The 15,103-nt window shown below is 39.8% G+C and overlaps 1 protein-coding gene across 1 annotated transcript in view; it reads left to right on the top strand.

Annotated features, from left to right (window-relative positions):
* The window catches only part of kif26ba (kinesin family member 26Ba), a gene marked incomplete in the record, with an annotated part of 79,172 nt that overhangs the window by 20,212 nt on the left and 43,857 nt on the right, over positions 1–15,103 (top strand). The window contains 1 exon segment of the mRNA XM_035652536.1: positions 5,481–6,206. Within this exon segment, the coding sequence (XP_035508429.1) occupies positions 5,481–6,206 (726 nt within the window).

Below are 15,103 nucleotides of genomic sequence, written 5' to 3'. Positions count from 1 at the left end.
TGTGTGTTTGTGTGTGTGTTTAGACCAGGGGAATATAAACAAACTCAAAGTTATTCTGTTCTACTGAAAAATGAGCTGGAAATAACAAAAAGGAAGCATTAGTGGGAAGAGAAATACAGAAATAGGGTCAAAGAGAGGGCACATAGAGAGAGAGACTGCACATGTGTGTGTGCCAGCTATGTACCTTGTACTACAGTGTTAATGATGTTAGATGTGTGTGTGTGTGTGTGTGTGTGTGTGTGTGTGTGTTTGTGTGTGTATTCAAGCAGCATTCATGCCCAGTGTTAGCAAAAACTCTCTTTCCTAGACCCCGGCCTCATTCTTTTTTCTTCAAAACACGGCTCTCTTTTTACTTTTTTTTTAATCAGGCAGCTTGGCTGTTTCCCAAATCTCTGCTAATTTGGAACAACCAGGCCCTCATCTCAAGGACCGTCCACTTCATTGCTCCTTTGGATGCCTGTCTGCTGTGCCTGTGTGTTTGAGTGTGTGTGACAGGGAGATACAGAGGGGTCTGAAGAAGCCAAGCAAGATTAAATGTATTTTTTTCTACAAATTTTTGGCAAAGATCTGTATTTTCCAATTCTTTCCAAATAGGAAAAGCAGGGCTGCTATTTGGCATTGATTGCAGGGTGGCTTCACTTTCACTGTGGCTTTCTTCACAGTGGTTTATTTTTATCTATCTCAAACACATTTTATAATAATAAAAGTCAATAAAATGAGCCCATGTTCACTTGCACTGGTTGCAAACTTTTTATTGTTTTATCATCCCTTTTACGTAAGTCTTCAGTGAATGTTGCTGCACAAATCCACTTTAACACTGGATTCTAATAGCAAAAATATAAATAACGAAATCTCCTCTTCTAGATAAAGCACTTTTCTCCTGTTCATCTCTGTGTGTTCCAACTGTGTTCCAGATTTCTACCACAATATGGCGAAACAGGCGACTTCCTTCTAAATCCTTGCACACATACCGGTTGGGTTTGCAAGACTTTGTGCGTTGGTTTGCACATATTGGAGCACTCGTCCCCTGCTGGCCAAATGCAGTTGACGTGACACAACATATTTTCAGTATAATAAAGTTTGATAGCAGAGCAATGTTCAGCCATCTACAATAAATGCTTTTAGTATCATCTCAGAAATGAAGGGAAACAGACTTTATAGAGTGAGTATTTTAGTCACACAGGGAGAACTCATTAAGAACATGAGAGGAACTGTTCTGTTGTTGTTATCACTGCTGCTATCTTCGCAGCTCCCTCCCTTAGCTGGATGCAGCAAATTCAGTACAAATGTTTTGCACCTAGCAGAAAATGTGTCATAACCCTGTGGCTAAGCAGGATTATTGAACATACAGTGAAAATTGAATAAATGCATTCATAAATAGTCAACTGCATTTTAAATCTGCCCCAACCTCAGTTCTCTTTCCTCCAGTCGGCCTCTTCTCATGCGTGTCAACCTGCAAATATGTTTGCTTTGTGTGTGTGTGTGAGAGAGAGAGAGAGAGAGAGAGAGAGACTAGTAGCTTATTTTATGTTGCTTGGAGTGTGTGTGGTGTCTCATGCCAGCCAGGAATAAGTCTGTATGCTTATGGGTGTACAGTATGTATATGTTTAAAAAAACATATTCTATTCATTATGCTACTTAGTTTGCCCAAGTAACAAGGTAGCCTTTATCCATAAACACATACACACATTCACACACATTCACACTGCTCAGATGCTTGCCAGGTTTGAGATCCCGCCATGCGTTTTCTGTGTGTGTGTATCTTGTGGTCTTGTGGTTTGTTGATATAGCCTAGCAGGCGGCCTTCACTTGAGAGGTTGCATTTTACTATTAGATGAAATGTTGCTTTGTGTGGACACACATGTGCACACTCACACACACACACACACACACACAGACAGTATATTGATTGAGGAAAGGTAACAGGCTTGTTATTGATAGAGGCTTATTTGTGTGTGGCAGACAGTACGTCACATTCACTCTCTTTTTCTTGCTAACTCCCTCGCATTATGAGCATAAGGACCACCAAGGAGGCTGACCACACACACATACACACAGATCCAGACAATGTACAGTGAGGCAAACGTTGGAGTGAAAATTGATATGCAGTTATTTTTTTATAGTTGTAATGATGTTTTGTCAATGTGGAAAAGGATAAACAAGTAGTTAATTATAAACCCATGTAAATAGGATGTGTTTACAGTATGTTGGCAAGGAAGCTGTCTGTTCATGTATCTGAATTCCTTTCCTCCTGTCAGTCACTCCTTATTTTCCCAGGTGTCCCTCCGTTTTCCGTCTTCTCTGTCAGTCATCTGTCTCTTTATCTTAATGTCTGATTGTCTAAATCTACTGAGAGATAAACCATGTCCATCACATGCCTATTGATTAGACGCACATACATATACTGCATCTCAGTAACTCATGTATTGATTAAGCTTCACTAAGCAAAGAGAGTCTACCCATCGCTTTGATTAATACTGTACATGCACAGCTTCTTCCTCTGGCATGATGTGCTGAGATATTCAAATAAAAGCATGTTGAACAACTGTTTAGGGTGATGTTTTTAATGTTTAGATCAACATGTTTAATTAGTGATTGTTTTAAGGCACCTATTATTCTGACACTACATCATACGTCAGTGGTAAACTTTACGCTGTTTTGATTCTGTTGTTAAATCAATTTGATGGAAAATGCAGCTGCAATTGTGGAACATTTACTTGGAAAGTTTTACTCTGTTTTTTGAGAAAATAGTGAATGTAATGGCTCTGCTTTCGAGATGCATGAGCAGTTGGTAAAAGCAGTCATTCAGGAGAAAGCAGTTTCAGAGAAAAGATTTCATGTCATCTGTGGGGATGAATGTGCTCAGAATAGCATAAGAAAAGTATCACATTTCATTCTTGTGGAGGCTGCACACATTCAGATAAGGTCTTTACTGTCTAACCCAAGGCAAAACAGCATGAGGTGATTTTTACATGTAACCATACACTCAGTTTGCTGTAACTAACACTTGTACTGAAAAGGGCGCGAGCCAATACAGATACCTGGCTTCAGTGTAACAGAAGAGGTGGGCTTGGCTTAAAGCGGGAATGTAATTACAGTTTTCAAGTGAATTGGCACCACCTACTACAGATGTTTTGTTGAAGCAGACATACACCCACTGATAATACACTGACACTACACCTACACTTAAGCTGACAATTAGCCCACAATATCACACTCGGCCATTCTAATCCCACCATCAGTCTAAAGGGCCTCAAGTAAAAAAATGTTTTTATAAGGAAAAACAATTTCTATTTAATGACCTTTTGTTAGATAAAGTCCTTAATGCTTTGTGGGGAAAAAAATGGAACAAATATTTTCAGTGAGGTCAACTGAGGTTTAGACAAAGATCTGTATCGGGATGTGTGCGTGTGCTTTGCTTGTTAACTTTGATATTTAGACCAGAGAATCGTGGCAGGAGATTTAGAGTGGCTTTGCTCTGTACGAGTGGCTCCAATTAGTCTGGAAAAAACACATGCACACGTACACACACACACACACAACACATACCTGTATATGCACATTCATTCATGCACACAGGCACAGATAACTGTGCAAACAAATGTGACAAATATCCGGATTTCTGAACGCAAGAAAGCACACTATGATTGCTTACACACACGCATACAAGCACATTCACCAGACAGACACTGGCAGAGAGACCTGTGAAAAACATACCGCGGACCAACATGAGGAGAGAAAATTCAATAGTTTTTAATGATTCTGTTCAAATATTTTATCCAGAATGGCAAAAGATTGCATTTGTCTCATGCTTTTATATAAAATACCATGAATGCTGATAATTTTTTTGAATGAGCGTTCGTAGGAACCTGCAAACCTGGCAATCTGTACTCAACAGAAAAGGTGAAGTCAAATGTTTTGCCATGTTCAAATATGCATATATCCATCGCAGCATCATATTGACTGTTGTAGTCAATCTCAGTAAGGGCAACAGTTGTAGTTATGGGAGTGTTTAGAAGCTGATGGGTTACACAAGTAAAGATATTCTTTAACAGCCTCAGAATACTGAGCCATGATAGTTGAGTTGACCATGAAATGTTTGTGAAACAGTTTCATGTTTTATTCTTTATATGCTTAACAATGCAAATGCTGTTGTGTCACATTTTACGTCAGTAAGTGACCAGTTGTGACGTGAGATTTGAGATTTGTGGTGCTGTGCATTCACATTGTGCCACACAACAATATGATTTCCTGGAGAAGCAGATTCTTCATTTGTTGAGCTGTTGTTGTCATGTGTCACTGTGATTGGCTCAGCACTTTCAGAATGATTAGATCAGTGATGTGACTGGCTAAGAGCATATTTATGAATCATCAAACCCTCTGATCACATAACACTTCATTCAGCCCTTTTGCACTTTACTTTACACACTTGAAGACACCCACACAGTCTGTGTCCAAGACCTCATGCTTTGCACTTTTTGCTTATAGTTTTTCCCAAAAGTGTCCTTTTGTCTTTACAAATTGGCCTACAAGTAGACCATTAGCACTTAGTGTCACACCTTACCAATTTAACTACAGAGCAATAGAAAAATGTATTTTAAATTGAGAAGATGAACTGCAGGTGACAATGCTTAAAATGTCAGTGAATGTTTACTTGCTGAGTGCTGTTTCAGTTGACATTAGCTTTGATGTCATTACATATAGGCTTAATGATTACAACTAGGTTGCTATTTAATGTGTGTGTGACATTTTCTACAATTTATTTTAAATATTTTGAACTTTCTGAGGCATGAATGTAAAATAAATAGTTTGTGTCACCATCACTGAGCTGTTCCCTCTTATTCAAATAGTTTTTATTGCCTTTTATGGGAGATACATTTTGTAATTTCCCATCGCTAGAAATTGATAGTCAAGCAATTAACCTCTTGTATTAAGAACAAATGGCTGCTGTTTTATTGCACCAAGATGCTTTACAGATGATTCAAAAGTGAACACAATGTTTATACTGGAAAAGAAAGAAGGGAGAGGAAAGCCAAAGGCAAGAGGTTTTCATTTCTGTATTAGAGGACTCTCCTTGCTGCCAGCTTCTGTGACACTTTTACCCTTTGGACTCTCTTTGGAGTATATTGTGTGTTATTGTGCGTGTGTGTGTGTGTTCGTGTGTGTGTTTTTCTATGTCTGTACTTGCTTTTGCATGTCCTTATCTGGGTATGTGTGCCTCTTTACACATCTTCCTCCTGGCTAGACAGCAATGTTTCTGGGATTTTCTATAAATATTCTTTGTCATGATTTGTCCAATATACAATAATTTATTCTCCTCTCCTCTCCTGTCCTCTCCTGTCCTCTCCTGTCCTCTCTTGTCCTCTCCTCTCCTTTCCAGCAGCTCAAAACATGCTGTTCTTGCTTTAATTTTGCTCCCATTCATTCTTCCAGACATCAGTCTAAATCCCTGATTTCTGTTTCTCTCTCTCTCCTTCCAGGATCCCTCCTTCTCTCTCCTTCTTCATGATAAGCTTCAGGTGCCCAACAGTTCTCGGCGGGCATGGAATGAACGTGACAGTCGATGTGATGTCTGCGCCACTCACCTCACTCAGCTCAAACAGGAAGCTGTGCGCATGGTCCTCACTCTCGACCAGTGGGATTTGTCTCCCACCTCTTCCCCTACGGCCCTGATTGGACGATATGGATCTCAAGGCCTTCCCAGTTCAATGGGAGCATCTGGAGCACCAGGAGGTCCTGGGTCACGGGAGTGGCCTCCTCCTTTTCTCCCTTCCTCCTCATCTTCAGCTGCTGCTGCCGTTTTACATCCTCCTCACCCGTCCTCCCAGTCGCCCTCACCAAGCCCCAGCCAGACCCCAACGCCCAGCCCGGGCCACGGACCATCCAACCCCAGCCATGGGAGTCCCTCGGTGGGGCAAACATCCAGCTTTGCTACCACAAACCCACAACCTCAAGGCCTAGGGCACAGGCTGGGGTCCAAGCCCAGCTCCCTGGGGCTTGGAGGTGGGACGGACAGAAGGAATGGGTCCCCAAGTTCAGCAAAAGCTGGTGCCCAACAGCAACCAGCGGCTGCAGTAAACAGCCCTGGCAATAATAGTGGTAACAGCAGTAATAATGGGAGTGGAGCAGTACTGAGCACAGCAGCTCTGCAGGCCCATCAGCACCTGAACCGGACTAATGGAGGAGTTACACTCTATCCGTACCAGGTAAGCCATCTAAACAGACGTTTTTGTGTGTGTGTGCGTGTGTGCGTGCCTTACAGTAACATGAAACTCCGTAGAGCTAGTTCCCCCACGAGGAACTGCAAATATTACTATAGAAACTGAATAAATGTATTCTGGTTTTATACGATAATATCAAATGGTAACAAGCTACCAGCATGCAGATGAATACATCTCTTGTTATCTGACAGACAGGACAGGAAGTACAACATTTCACATTTTCAACTTGCAGTCTACTTACTGTAGTCTGACCTTGTTAGCTATCAACCACTGACAATACCTGACATCTGAGATAATGTGTTCAACATTAACATCCAGGCTCTTCTGCTCTCCTCTGTTTAATTGCTTTTTTTATTTCTCTTTTCTTCCACTTGTCTTCTTTCACCTTTCCTCAGTTTATACAAAGTCAGACTAAGCTATATTGCATCTACCCCAGGAAAAGTGTGTGTCTGTGTATGTCCATGTGTGCATGTCTGTGTGTTCTTAATAAGACAAGGACACACATCATACAACAACGGCCTCAAGGTAGACGCATCATCTTGAACAAAAATTAAAAAAGGAATGGCATGCATAGTCAGTGGAACAGAAACAGCTGTAAGAACTAAATAAAAAAAAAATTCTATCATTTGGATATAAAACAGAGAAACAAAGAAACACATGAAACTGGTTACATTTGTCTAGAGACTTTTTGTGCTTCTCCCAAAAAGTATTGGTTGAAAAACAAAATTAACGACATGAGGTAATTTTTACCACTGTCATGTTATTGGTGATGTAGACAACTGTCAAATCCAAATTGGATGGTGGCGGGACTGTAAAGTTTCAGGAAATTTACCCACAAAAAAACTGAGCTTGCTTCAGACTTGTTAACTTGGTGACTGGGACGGCAAGGCCTCAGTATCCACTAAAACAGAAGTTTTCAAACTGTGAAGCTCTGAGGCAAAGACACTCTGTTTAGGAGATTGCAATTAGGGTACTTTAAAACCCTTACTTTGCATCAGACTCCTTCTGGGAGTCATAACTCAGTCCAGCCTTAACACATAGAAATATATTTTTTAATATATTTATTAGCAAGGGCTGTCAATTAAATTATTATTATTCTTAAATTATTGCAAAGAGACATTTCGAAGTCTGTTTTACTCAAATAGGGCTTTCCCATGAGGACGCAATAATCGACTTACAATTTTCTTGGATTTGATAACCATCTCTTATCGAGAGGGAAACAAAATATCTTTTTCCGCTGGATTGAGGCAGAACATTTACAAACCTTAAAAGTTATTCAAACTTAAAATCGAGATAATAGAAGAGATTTTAGGAGGAGACAGGAAGAGAGGGAGTGTAAGTAGACAAGACAGGAAGATGGTAGGAGGGAGAAAACGCCTCAGGTGACACGTGGTCTATAGGTGTACAGAGGGAGGCAGGAGAGCTGAGACTCCAGGGGAGATCCAGAGGTGTGTGTGTCTGTGTGTCTGTGTGTGTGTGTGTTAACATGTGTGTATGAACGTGTTCTACAGATGTAATAATTCATACAGTGATAATTAGGACTCCGGGGACTCTATGTCATACACCCCCAGTACCCCTTCACTCTTTCACTCTCACTCACACACTCACACACACACTCTGTCTCTACTTATTGCTCATGCCTCTTTCTTTCCTTTTCCCCTATTATTTCTCCTGTCTTTCTCACACTTTGTCTGTTTCATATTAACCCCGTCGTCTATCTTGCTGTTCCCCATCTCTTTTTATATTTTTATTCATCCCCATGACTTGAACCTGATGCAGAGATATGGAGTTGTAGGTGAAAATTACTTTGTACAATCTCAGGAATTGTTTCATTATCTTGTCCTGCTGGTCAGAAATAAATTAGGCATGAGAGCTGTTATGTATTCTGGCCGTTCTTTGTGGAAATGTCAGTGTTCAAATCTGAAGGAGCTCTTCTCCCGAATTTCAATTTATTAGATAATAAAGAATGATTTTGTTTTTCCTTTTTCCTCTTCTTTTATATTATTTTGACATAGGGAGTCAGTTGCTCTGCAACATTTATCCATTTTTGACCATATTTCCCTTGAAAACAGGATGCTGCTTTTTCCTTTGTCTTTCATAATATTGTATGCCAGTGTATTTGTGTATTAATGTCTTTGTGCAATACAACTTATATTTCAGTGTGCAAGAGTGTGTCTGTGTGCTTTTGGGCAAACAGTATGTGTGTATGTAATTTGCGTGTGTGCATGCATTTCTTTGTGTCAGTATTGATGCATGTGTGCATGTAGTTAAGTTTTATAGTGTACAAACACTGGATGCATGTTTGCAGGAGTGTGAGTGTGAAAGTATATCTTTATATCTCTGTTCTGTATGTGAGTTAGTATCTGTGTTGTGAGGTGTAAAATGTTCAAGAGTCTGAGTGCGCTGTGACTTTGACAATAATGGTGTTTCAGCAAGAAAGGAGAAACAGAGCACGATAATAAATCACCCTCGTTTAGACTCACCCCTGAGAGAGGAAGAGAAGGGGGAGGAGCTGAGCAGAGAAACGATCAAAAAATGGGAATGGAAGTAGGAAACAGAAAAATGAAGAAAGATTAGAGTAAGAGGTGTAGAAGATGAAGGAAAGGAAAGAGAGAATGAGAATAAGAGACATTTTATTATGGAGACATCAGTGTATAGGGACACATTGCTGGGATGACTAGCTATGTCTAAAACGTCTGAAAGTCTGCTGTTCATGTTCTTGCATCAGTGGAGCTTTCACAAAGTCTTACAAAGGCAAATGATCTAACGCACGCCAAATGAGGAATCTCTGCCAACATGTTCACACTTTTCCTTAAAGTGAAAGAGAAAACAAACACATGTGCAGCGACTCCAGGGGAAGTCAATAGAGTTTAAATTGAAAGTCTTCACCAAGAATCAGTTGGCTTTATGGGAAATGTGGTCTTACTCTTCAGATGCACTACCAACAACAACACTGGTATGTCTTTTTCGATTAAATAATTTGAATTAGTAAAATCATTATCAAAGTCACCTTTAGAGGTAGCACAGCAAGAGCCAGAGAATAAAAGGAGGACACAGAGGTAGACAAGAAACCTGTCTTCCTCCAGTGTAGCTGACATTAAAACCTTGCTGGCTCAGCAGTCTAAGAGGTGACAACCTCCACATTTTATATTTATTAGGACTTTTCTTTCTTGTCCCACAAGAAGTCTAGGACAAAGGGGAAACGCTGATTCAGTCGGAACAAGGAAGACTGATTATAAAGGACTGAGGGTGAATCTCTCAGGTAGCTTACTGGGATCAGTGAGCCGATGAAGGTCACAAATATTTTCAAATAGATAAAAAAACACAGTAAAGTGTAAGTAGTATTAAACATATCATAATTGACTATAGATGTTGGTGGCATAGCATATGGAAATTGGTAAAACCTGGTCAGTCTGTCTGCATTTGAAGAAGAGTCTTTCATTTGAACTAATTTGGGATCCAGCTGGTTGATAAATGTTAATTTCCTGAGTCCAGTAACTGACCAAAAGGCTGGTGAGCGTGAACCAAATGTCCAGGCTTCAAAGCAATGGGTGACGTCAGACAGCAGTGAGCTCAGTGATGTATGGTCCTTTAATTTACTCAAAGAAACCACCCAGAAACCAGTCTGTCCTTTTGTTACATTGTGTCACATTTGTCATTACTGTACCTTTAACTGGCAGAAAGTGTAAAAATAAATCAGGGACAATCAAGTACATCAACTGCTTATTTATTTTTTGAGGGCTTTTTTTGTTGGGGTGGTGGTGGCGTAGCAGGACTAGATTTCTCTATCACTCTCTCACTCTCGCTTTCTCCCTGGCATGAGACAACAAATCTAATATTGTCTCTTTGTCCTCGCTCTGTCCTTCAAGCAGCTAACTGAAAACAGGTTTATACAATATGGTGTGTGTCTGTGTGCCTATGTGTCTGTGAGTATGTGTGTGTGTGTGTGTGTGTGTGTGTACATACCGATTTCAACAATGGTTAGATTAGCTTTCCTAATTTACAGTGTTTCTGTGTGTTGTTCCAGCAGAGTGTCAGACTTAGCTGGATATCCTTTAGGATTAATTAGGTTAGAGAAGCTTGTAACCGAAAGGTCGCCAGTTCAGTCCCCGGCAGAATAAATTTAGCCGTGGAAAGTGAAAGAGCAGCGATTGCCCCACCCTTATTACCACCACCGTGGGGCCCCTGAGAAGGCCCTTAAAGGGGAACTCTGTGTACAGGTGTGAGCGAGTACTACTGCATATGTGAAAACGCCTGTTGTGGCTCTGCTGCACAAAGTCTGATAAATTGCCTTAAGTGATATCACTTAAACTGTCTTCAGTCAAGTTGAATTATGGGTAATGTAAGCTCCAGATTTTCATAAGGAAGAAAAATATGTAGGGGAAAAAAATCATTTTTTTCTGCAGTAATTATCTTTTTTTTTTAAATGTTTTTAAAATACTGTTACAGGTACATATATAGTGTAAAGTCTTCCATCTCATTAGCTACAATAAAAGCTCATAAGCAAGCTGAGCTAAACTCACAAAAACAATGTGCATGCCATTAAATATTCCAGTCAAGGTCCCATTGAGTTTCTCTATGAGGGAGTAGTGCACACACTCAACAGTGAGGACAATACTCAACATCTTTAGTTTTGTGTTGCTGCATAATTGCATGACATAATGATAAGCATGCTTAGCTAACAGCATTAGGAAAAGTAATGTGTATTTTGAATCTCAAGTGTCAGAGAGCATGTCTTATTATCTCTGATATCCGATATTCCATAAATCAAACTACATTTCCTCTTGTCATTATTTTCTCTTTTAACTGTTTTTCTTGAGGCTGTTTCCTACTTTGTTTTTACAACATACTATATATGTGTTGATATAAAGCATCAGGTATTCATTTCCACTCTCCTCTGTCTCACCTTTGCTCTCTCTCTAATTGACTCCCACTCTTTCATTTCTTTGTCTCCTCACCTCCTCCCCCTCAACATTTAATTTCCTTGTGTGTTGCCTTCTTTTTCATGACTGTTTTCTGTGTCCGTTCTACTCACTTGCTTTTCTTGTCTCACATACTCTCTGTCTGTTTCTGTACCTCTGTCTCTGTCTGTAATGTTGAATGAATAAACAACCCGTACCATTCGCTCACTTACCTTTCTCTTCCCCAATTTTCTCCCCCACTTTCAGCCTGAAAGGCCAGGCTCTATCTCTCTCTTCCTCCAGTCTACTGCAGTAAGCATTTAGATTGTTTTACAGATTGTGTCTATCCCCTTGATAAATCAGGCAGGACCACACACAAACATGGACACACAAACACACCATTTCTCTCTACATCCTCTTCACACAAACCTGAAATTTCAGGCACAAATTCTATGCCTGTAGCATGTGGTTGGAAAAAGATGGAAAAATAAAATAAATGTAAGAGAGACAGATGAGGAAGGTAGATGCTCGGGGAAATGGCATTTGTGATGTAATGAAGATGAATGAGCCAGCTTTTACCTTTTTCTAAGTGCAAAGAAAGAGGGGGTGTGAATAAGTGCTGTAGTATAGAGAAAGAGGAGGGGCAGAAGTGACAGAATAAGTGTTTTTTTGTTTTGTTTTTTGTTGTCTTTCTGGGGAAATCTGATATCACATTCATCAAAGTCCGACATTGACAGGCACAATCTCAGGACCAAGTGCTCTATGAAAACATGGTCAGATGCTGTGTTTTTATTGATTTGCTGCATTATTTTTGACACATTTGGTTGTTGTATTATCCTCTGTACTCAATATACCTTTGTCCTGGTATTATCTATATCCTTTTCTCTCCTGCTGCAATGACATAATACCCCCATAGGGATCATTAACGTTTCTTCCAGTGTAATTTAATCTTATTTATGGTGAAATGTAGAGCTAGCAACTCAGCCTTTATGTCCTGTGGGAAAAGTGTAACGACCTCATAAGTACAAACAGAAACAACAAAAACATAATTTATTTCAATGACTGCATTACCCAAATTGCCATCCATGTAAATGCATTAGCCAGGTGACCATGCAGGAATGTCATTTAAAATAGGAACTAGTATGCTATACATCTCTTTCCTGTGTGCAGTAGTTCAGATGCAGAGATAATTTGACAGCTATCTTACAATAGCTGGTTTAATGAGATGCATGAAGCATAATTACCCATCAGCACACCACTGTTTCAGATACAGAGAAGCACAGCAAACCTTTTGGAATCTCATGATAGTATGAAATGAATGGAGGATATAATTATTGCATTTTTCTTATGACAATGGGAGGTGTAGCTGAGTAAAAGATATAGTCCATATGACCAGCCCCTGCAGTCTGAACTGCTGCCCAGCACATATTATGCAGCCACCCTTACTTCAGTTTCTGGTTCGCATAATAACCCTCTGTGGGGACATTTCTCGCGCACTGTGCAAGTAGTTTTCCTCTTCCCATTCATCAGGACAACTGGGTAACCAGCACAAATACACAGGTATTACATGTAGCTCACTGAACCTTTATTCCATATCTTCACGATTCATTTAATAATGCAGGGGGAGCAAGCTAAGTCTGAGCATTGAAATGCATGTAAATGCACAGGGAGAATGGTATATAAACTATAGAGGCATCTCATTTACAATAGGTAATTTATCATGGCAGTGGGCTGCATGCGTGGACCCCAGAAGCCCTCAGCAGTAAATATACGCACAGTAGAGGTGATTTACACACACTAGAGAAGTGCAGACAGATGCACACACAAGGACACACATGCAGACATTCACAATAGACATACATGTTCGCAGCTTCATTCTCACACAAGCTATAGTTCCTTTATTGGAGTGTGGGGAAACGATTTAGGTGCTCTGCTGTCTGGCTGCTGGGTGCACATAAAAAATTATAATCAATAATCCATATCCATTTCACAAATGGGTCAGCTACAAACACACACACACACACACACACACACACACACATAGAAACACACATGCCATACACATTAATATACACACATAAAAATCCCTCCATTCATATCACATTTACCAATATAACACGAGACACATGGAGTACAAGCACAGAATTTGCTTTGGGTTTAAAAGTTTTTGTTCTGTTTTCTAGAGCTTTACTCACAACTAAGTTGGTAAGCTCAATTTTTATGACACATTTTCTACTCCTGTCTCTTCCATGCATTTATGGATCTTTTTGAACGTTTTATTTGGTTGTTATTTTTGCTGGCTCAAACCCAGAATCCTAGACTTAAAGCCTGCCAGGTAGGGTAACGTCCTAGATATTGTTCTGGTTGCTGCCATTATTATATGGAAGGTATTTTTAATAAAAGGTACCTGTTGGCCACTGTCAAGGGTGGTACATCTCCAGGATGTGCAGTAAGTGCTGAATGTGGTGCTCTGATCTCAAGCCATCTTACCTGGCCAAAGAAGGAGGCAGGCCAGCAGAGGTGGTGGTAGGTGCCGTTGTGGTTACAGCCCGGGTGTGGAAGGGGAGAGTTTTGTGTGCCGATGTTTGAGTTTGTGGTGTGAAGGGAGTGTGTGTTGTAGCGGTTCAGGGCAGATTCAGTCAAACCTTCTCTGGAGGCCTCAAGAGAACGCATCTGGAGGGATCTGTTGAGAACAGAGAGTTCCTTTTCTGATGACTTTTATCATGGTACTTCATGCACAGTACCACACACGCACGCACCACGCACGACACACCACCACACATACAGTACAGTTAAGCATATATTCTGAGTCTGGTTTCACACCTTTCATGTTAAAGAATAATTCATGTCATGGTTCATTTGTGTATTTCTGATGGATTTTTGGCCTCAGATACTGAATTCCAAAACTTTCAAAATATCTTTTAAAGACTTGTAACAACTTATATTTGAAAATAAATAAAACTTTTTGGAAGTAAAAAAATATCTGTTAACTTCTAAGGGACCTCTATCTTTGACATTGGTATAGTTCACTTTAATAGATTTTTATTCATGTTCATTTCAAGTGTGTGTTTGTGTTTGTGTGTGTGTGTGTGTGTTCGTGTGTGTGTTGTGTGTCGTGTGTGTGTTTCTGGCAGACAGACAAGCAGATAAAGCTCTCTAGTGATCACAGTGAACCAGCAGCAGGAATGTTGTCTGGGTCCGCAGGACAGGTTACCGAAAACAAACAAACAAACAAATAAACCAACACATTCCTCTGCCTCCTTTAACCTAATGCCGTCTCCCTTCTTTTTACCCTTACTCTCTTCTTTTCATCCCTCCTCTTGTTATTGCCTTCTACTATCAATTTCATTTCTCTCTGCCCTTTGTTTTGCAACTTAAGTATTCACATTTTGCCCTTTATTTATTGGATCATTCTTCATGGCAACTGTCATAAATAGTATGCCAGGGACCAAAGGACAGTAAGGACAAGAGAGAGACTTTGAACTTATAACACTGTAAGAAATGAATTTTTGTGGCCTTTCATTTTAAGTTTAATTTTTTGGGGCATTTTACTTTAATTACACAGCTTGAAGTGTATGTACCAGACAGGGAGAAAGAAAAGAGCACCATGACTTGAAGGTCCCTGGCGTGGACCATTGCTTCTCATCTATTGTTTAGTGTGCTTAAATTCAAATGCATCCTTGTCAAACACATAAAACCCATTTTCACAGTTAAGATCAGATAGATAAGATAAGGTAAGACTAAGAAGTACCTTATTATACTTACTTACTAATTAACGTACGGGGATGTAGTGGGCAGAGATAGAGAAAGATACAGCAATATATTAAATAATACAAATATTAATAAATTATAAATAAATATATTTACTATTACAATAATAGTGAAATTTGTACATGTAACACGTAAAGAGTATGTGTGATTTTAGTTTAACAGTTTCTTGTTCAAATGTCGGCTGCTTTGTGTGTGGTTGCACATTAGATG

This window comes from Morone saxatilis, unplaced genomic scaffold (assembly GCF_004916995.1).
Source record: "Morone saxatilis isolate NCDOM2014 unplaced genomic scaffold, NCSU_SB_2.0 Contig11, whole genome shotgun sequence".
Classification (NCBI taxonomy): domain Eukaryota; kingdom Metazoa; phylum Chordata; class Actinopteri; family Moronidae; genus Morone; species Morone saxatilis.
Note: the sequence above shows the minus strand (reverse complement) of the source record. Positions and strands in the feature narration are given on the sequence as shown.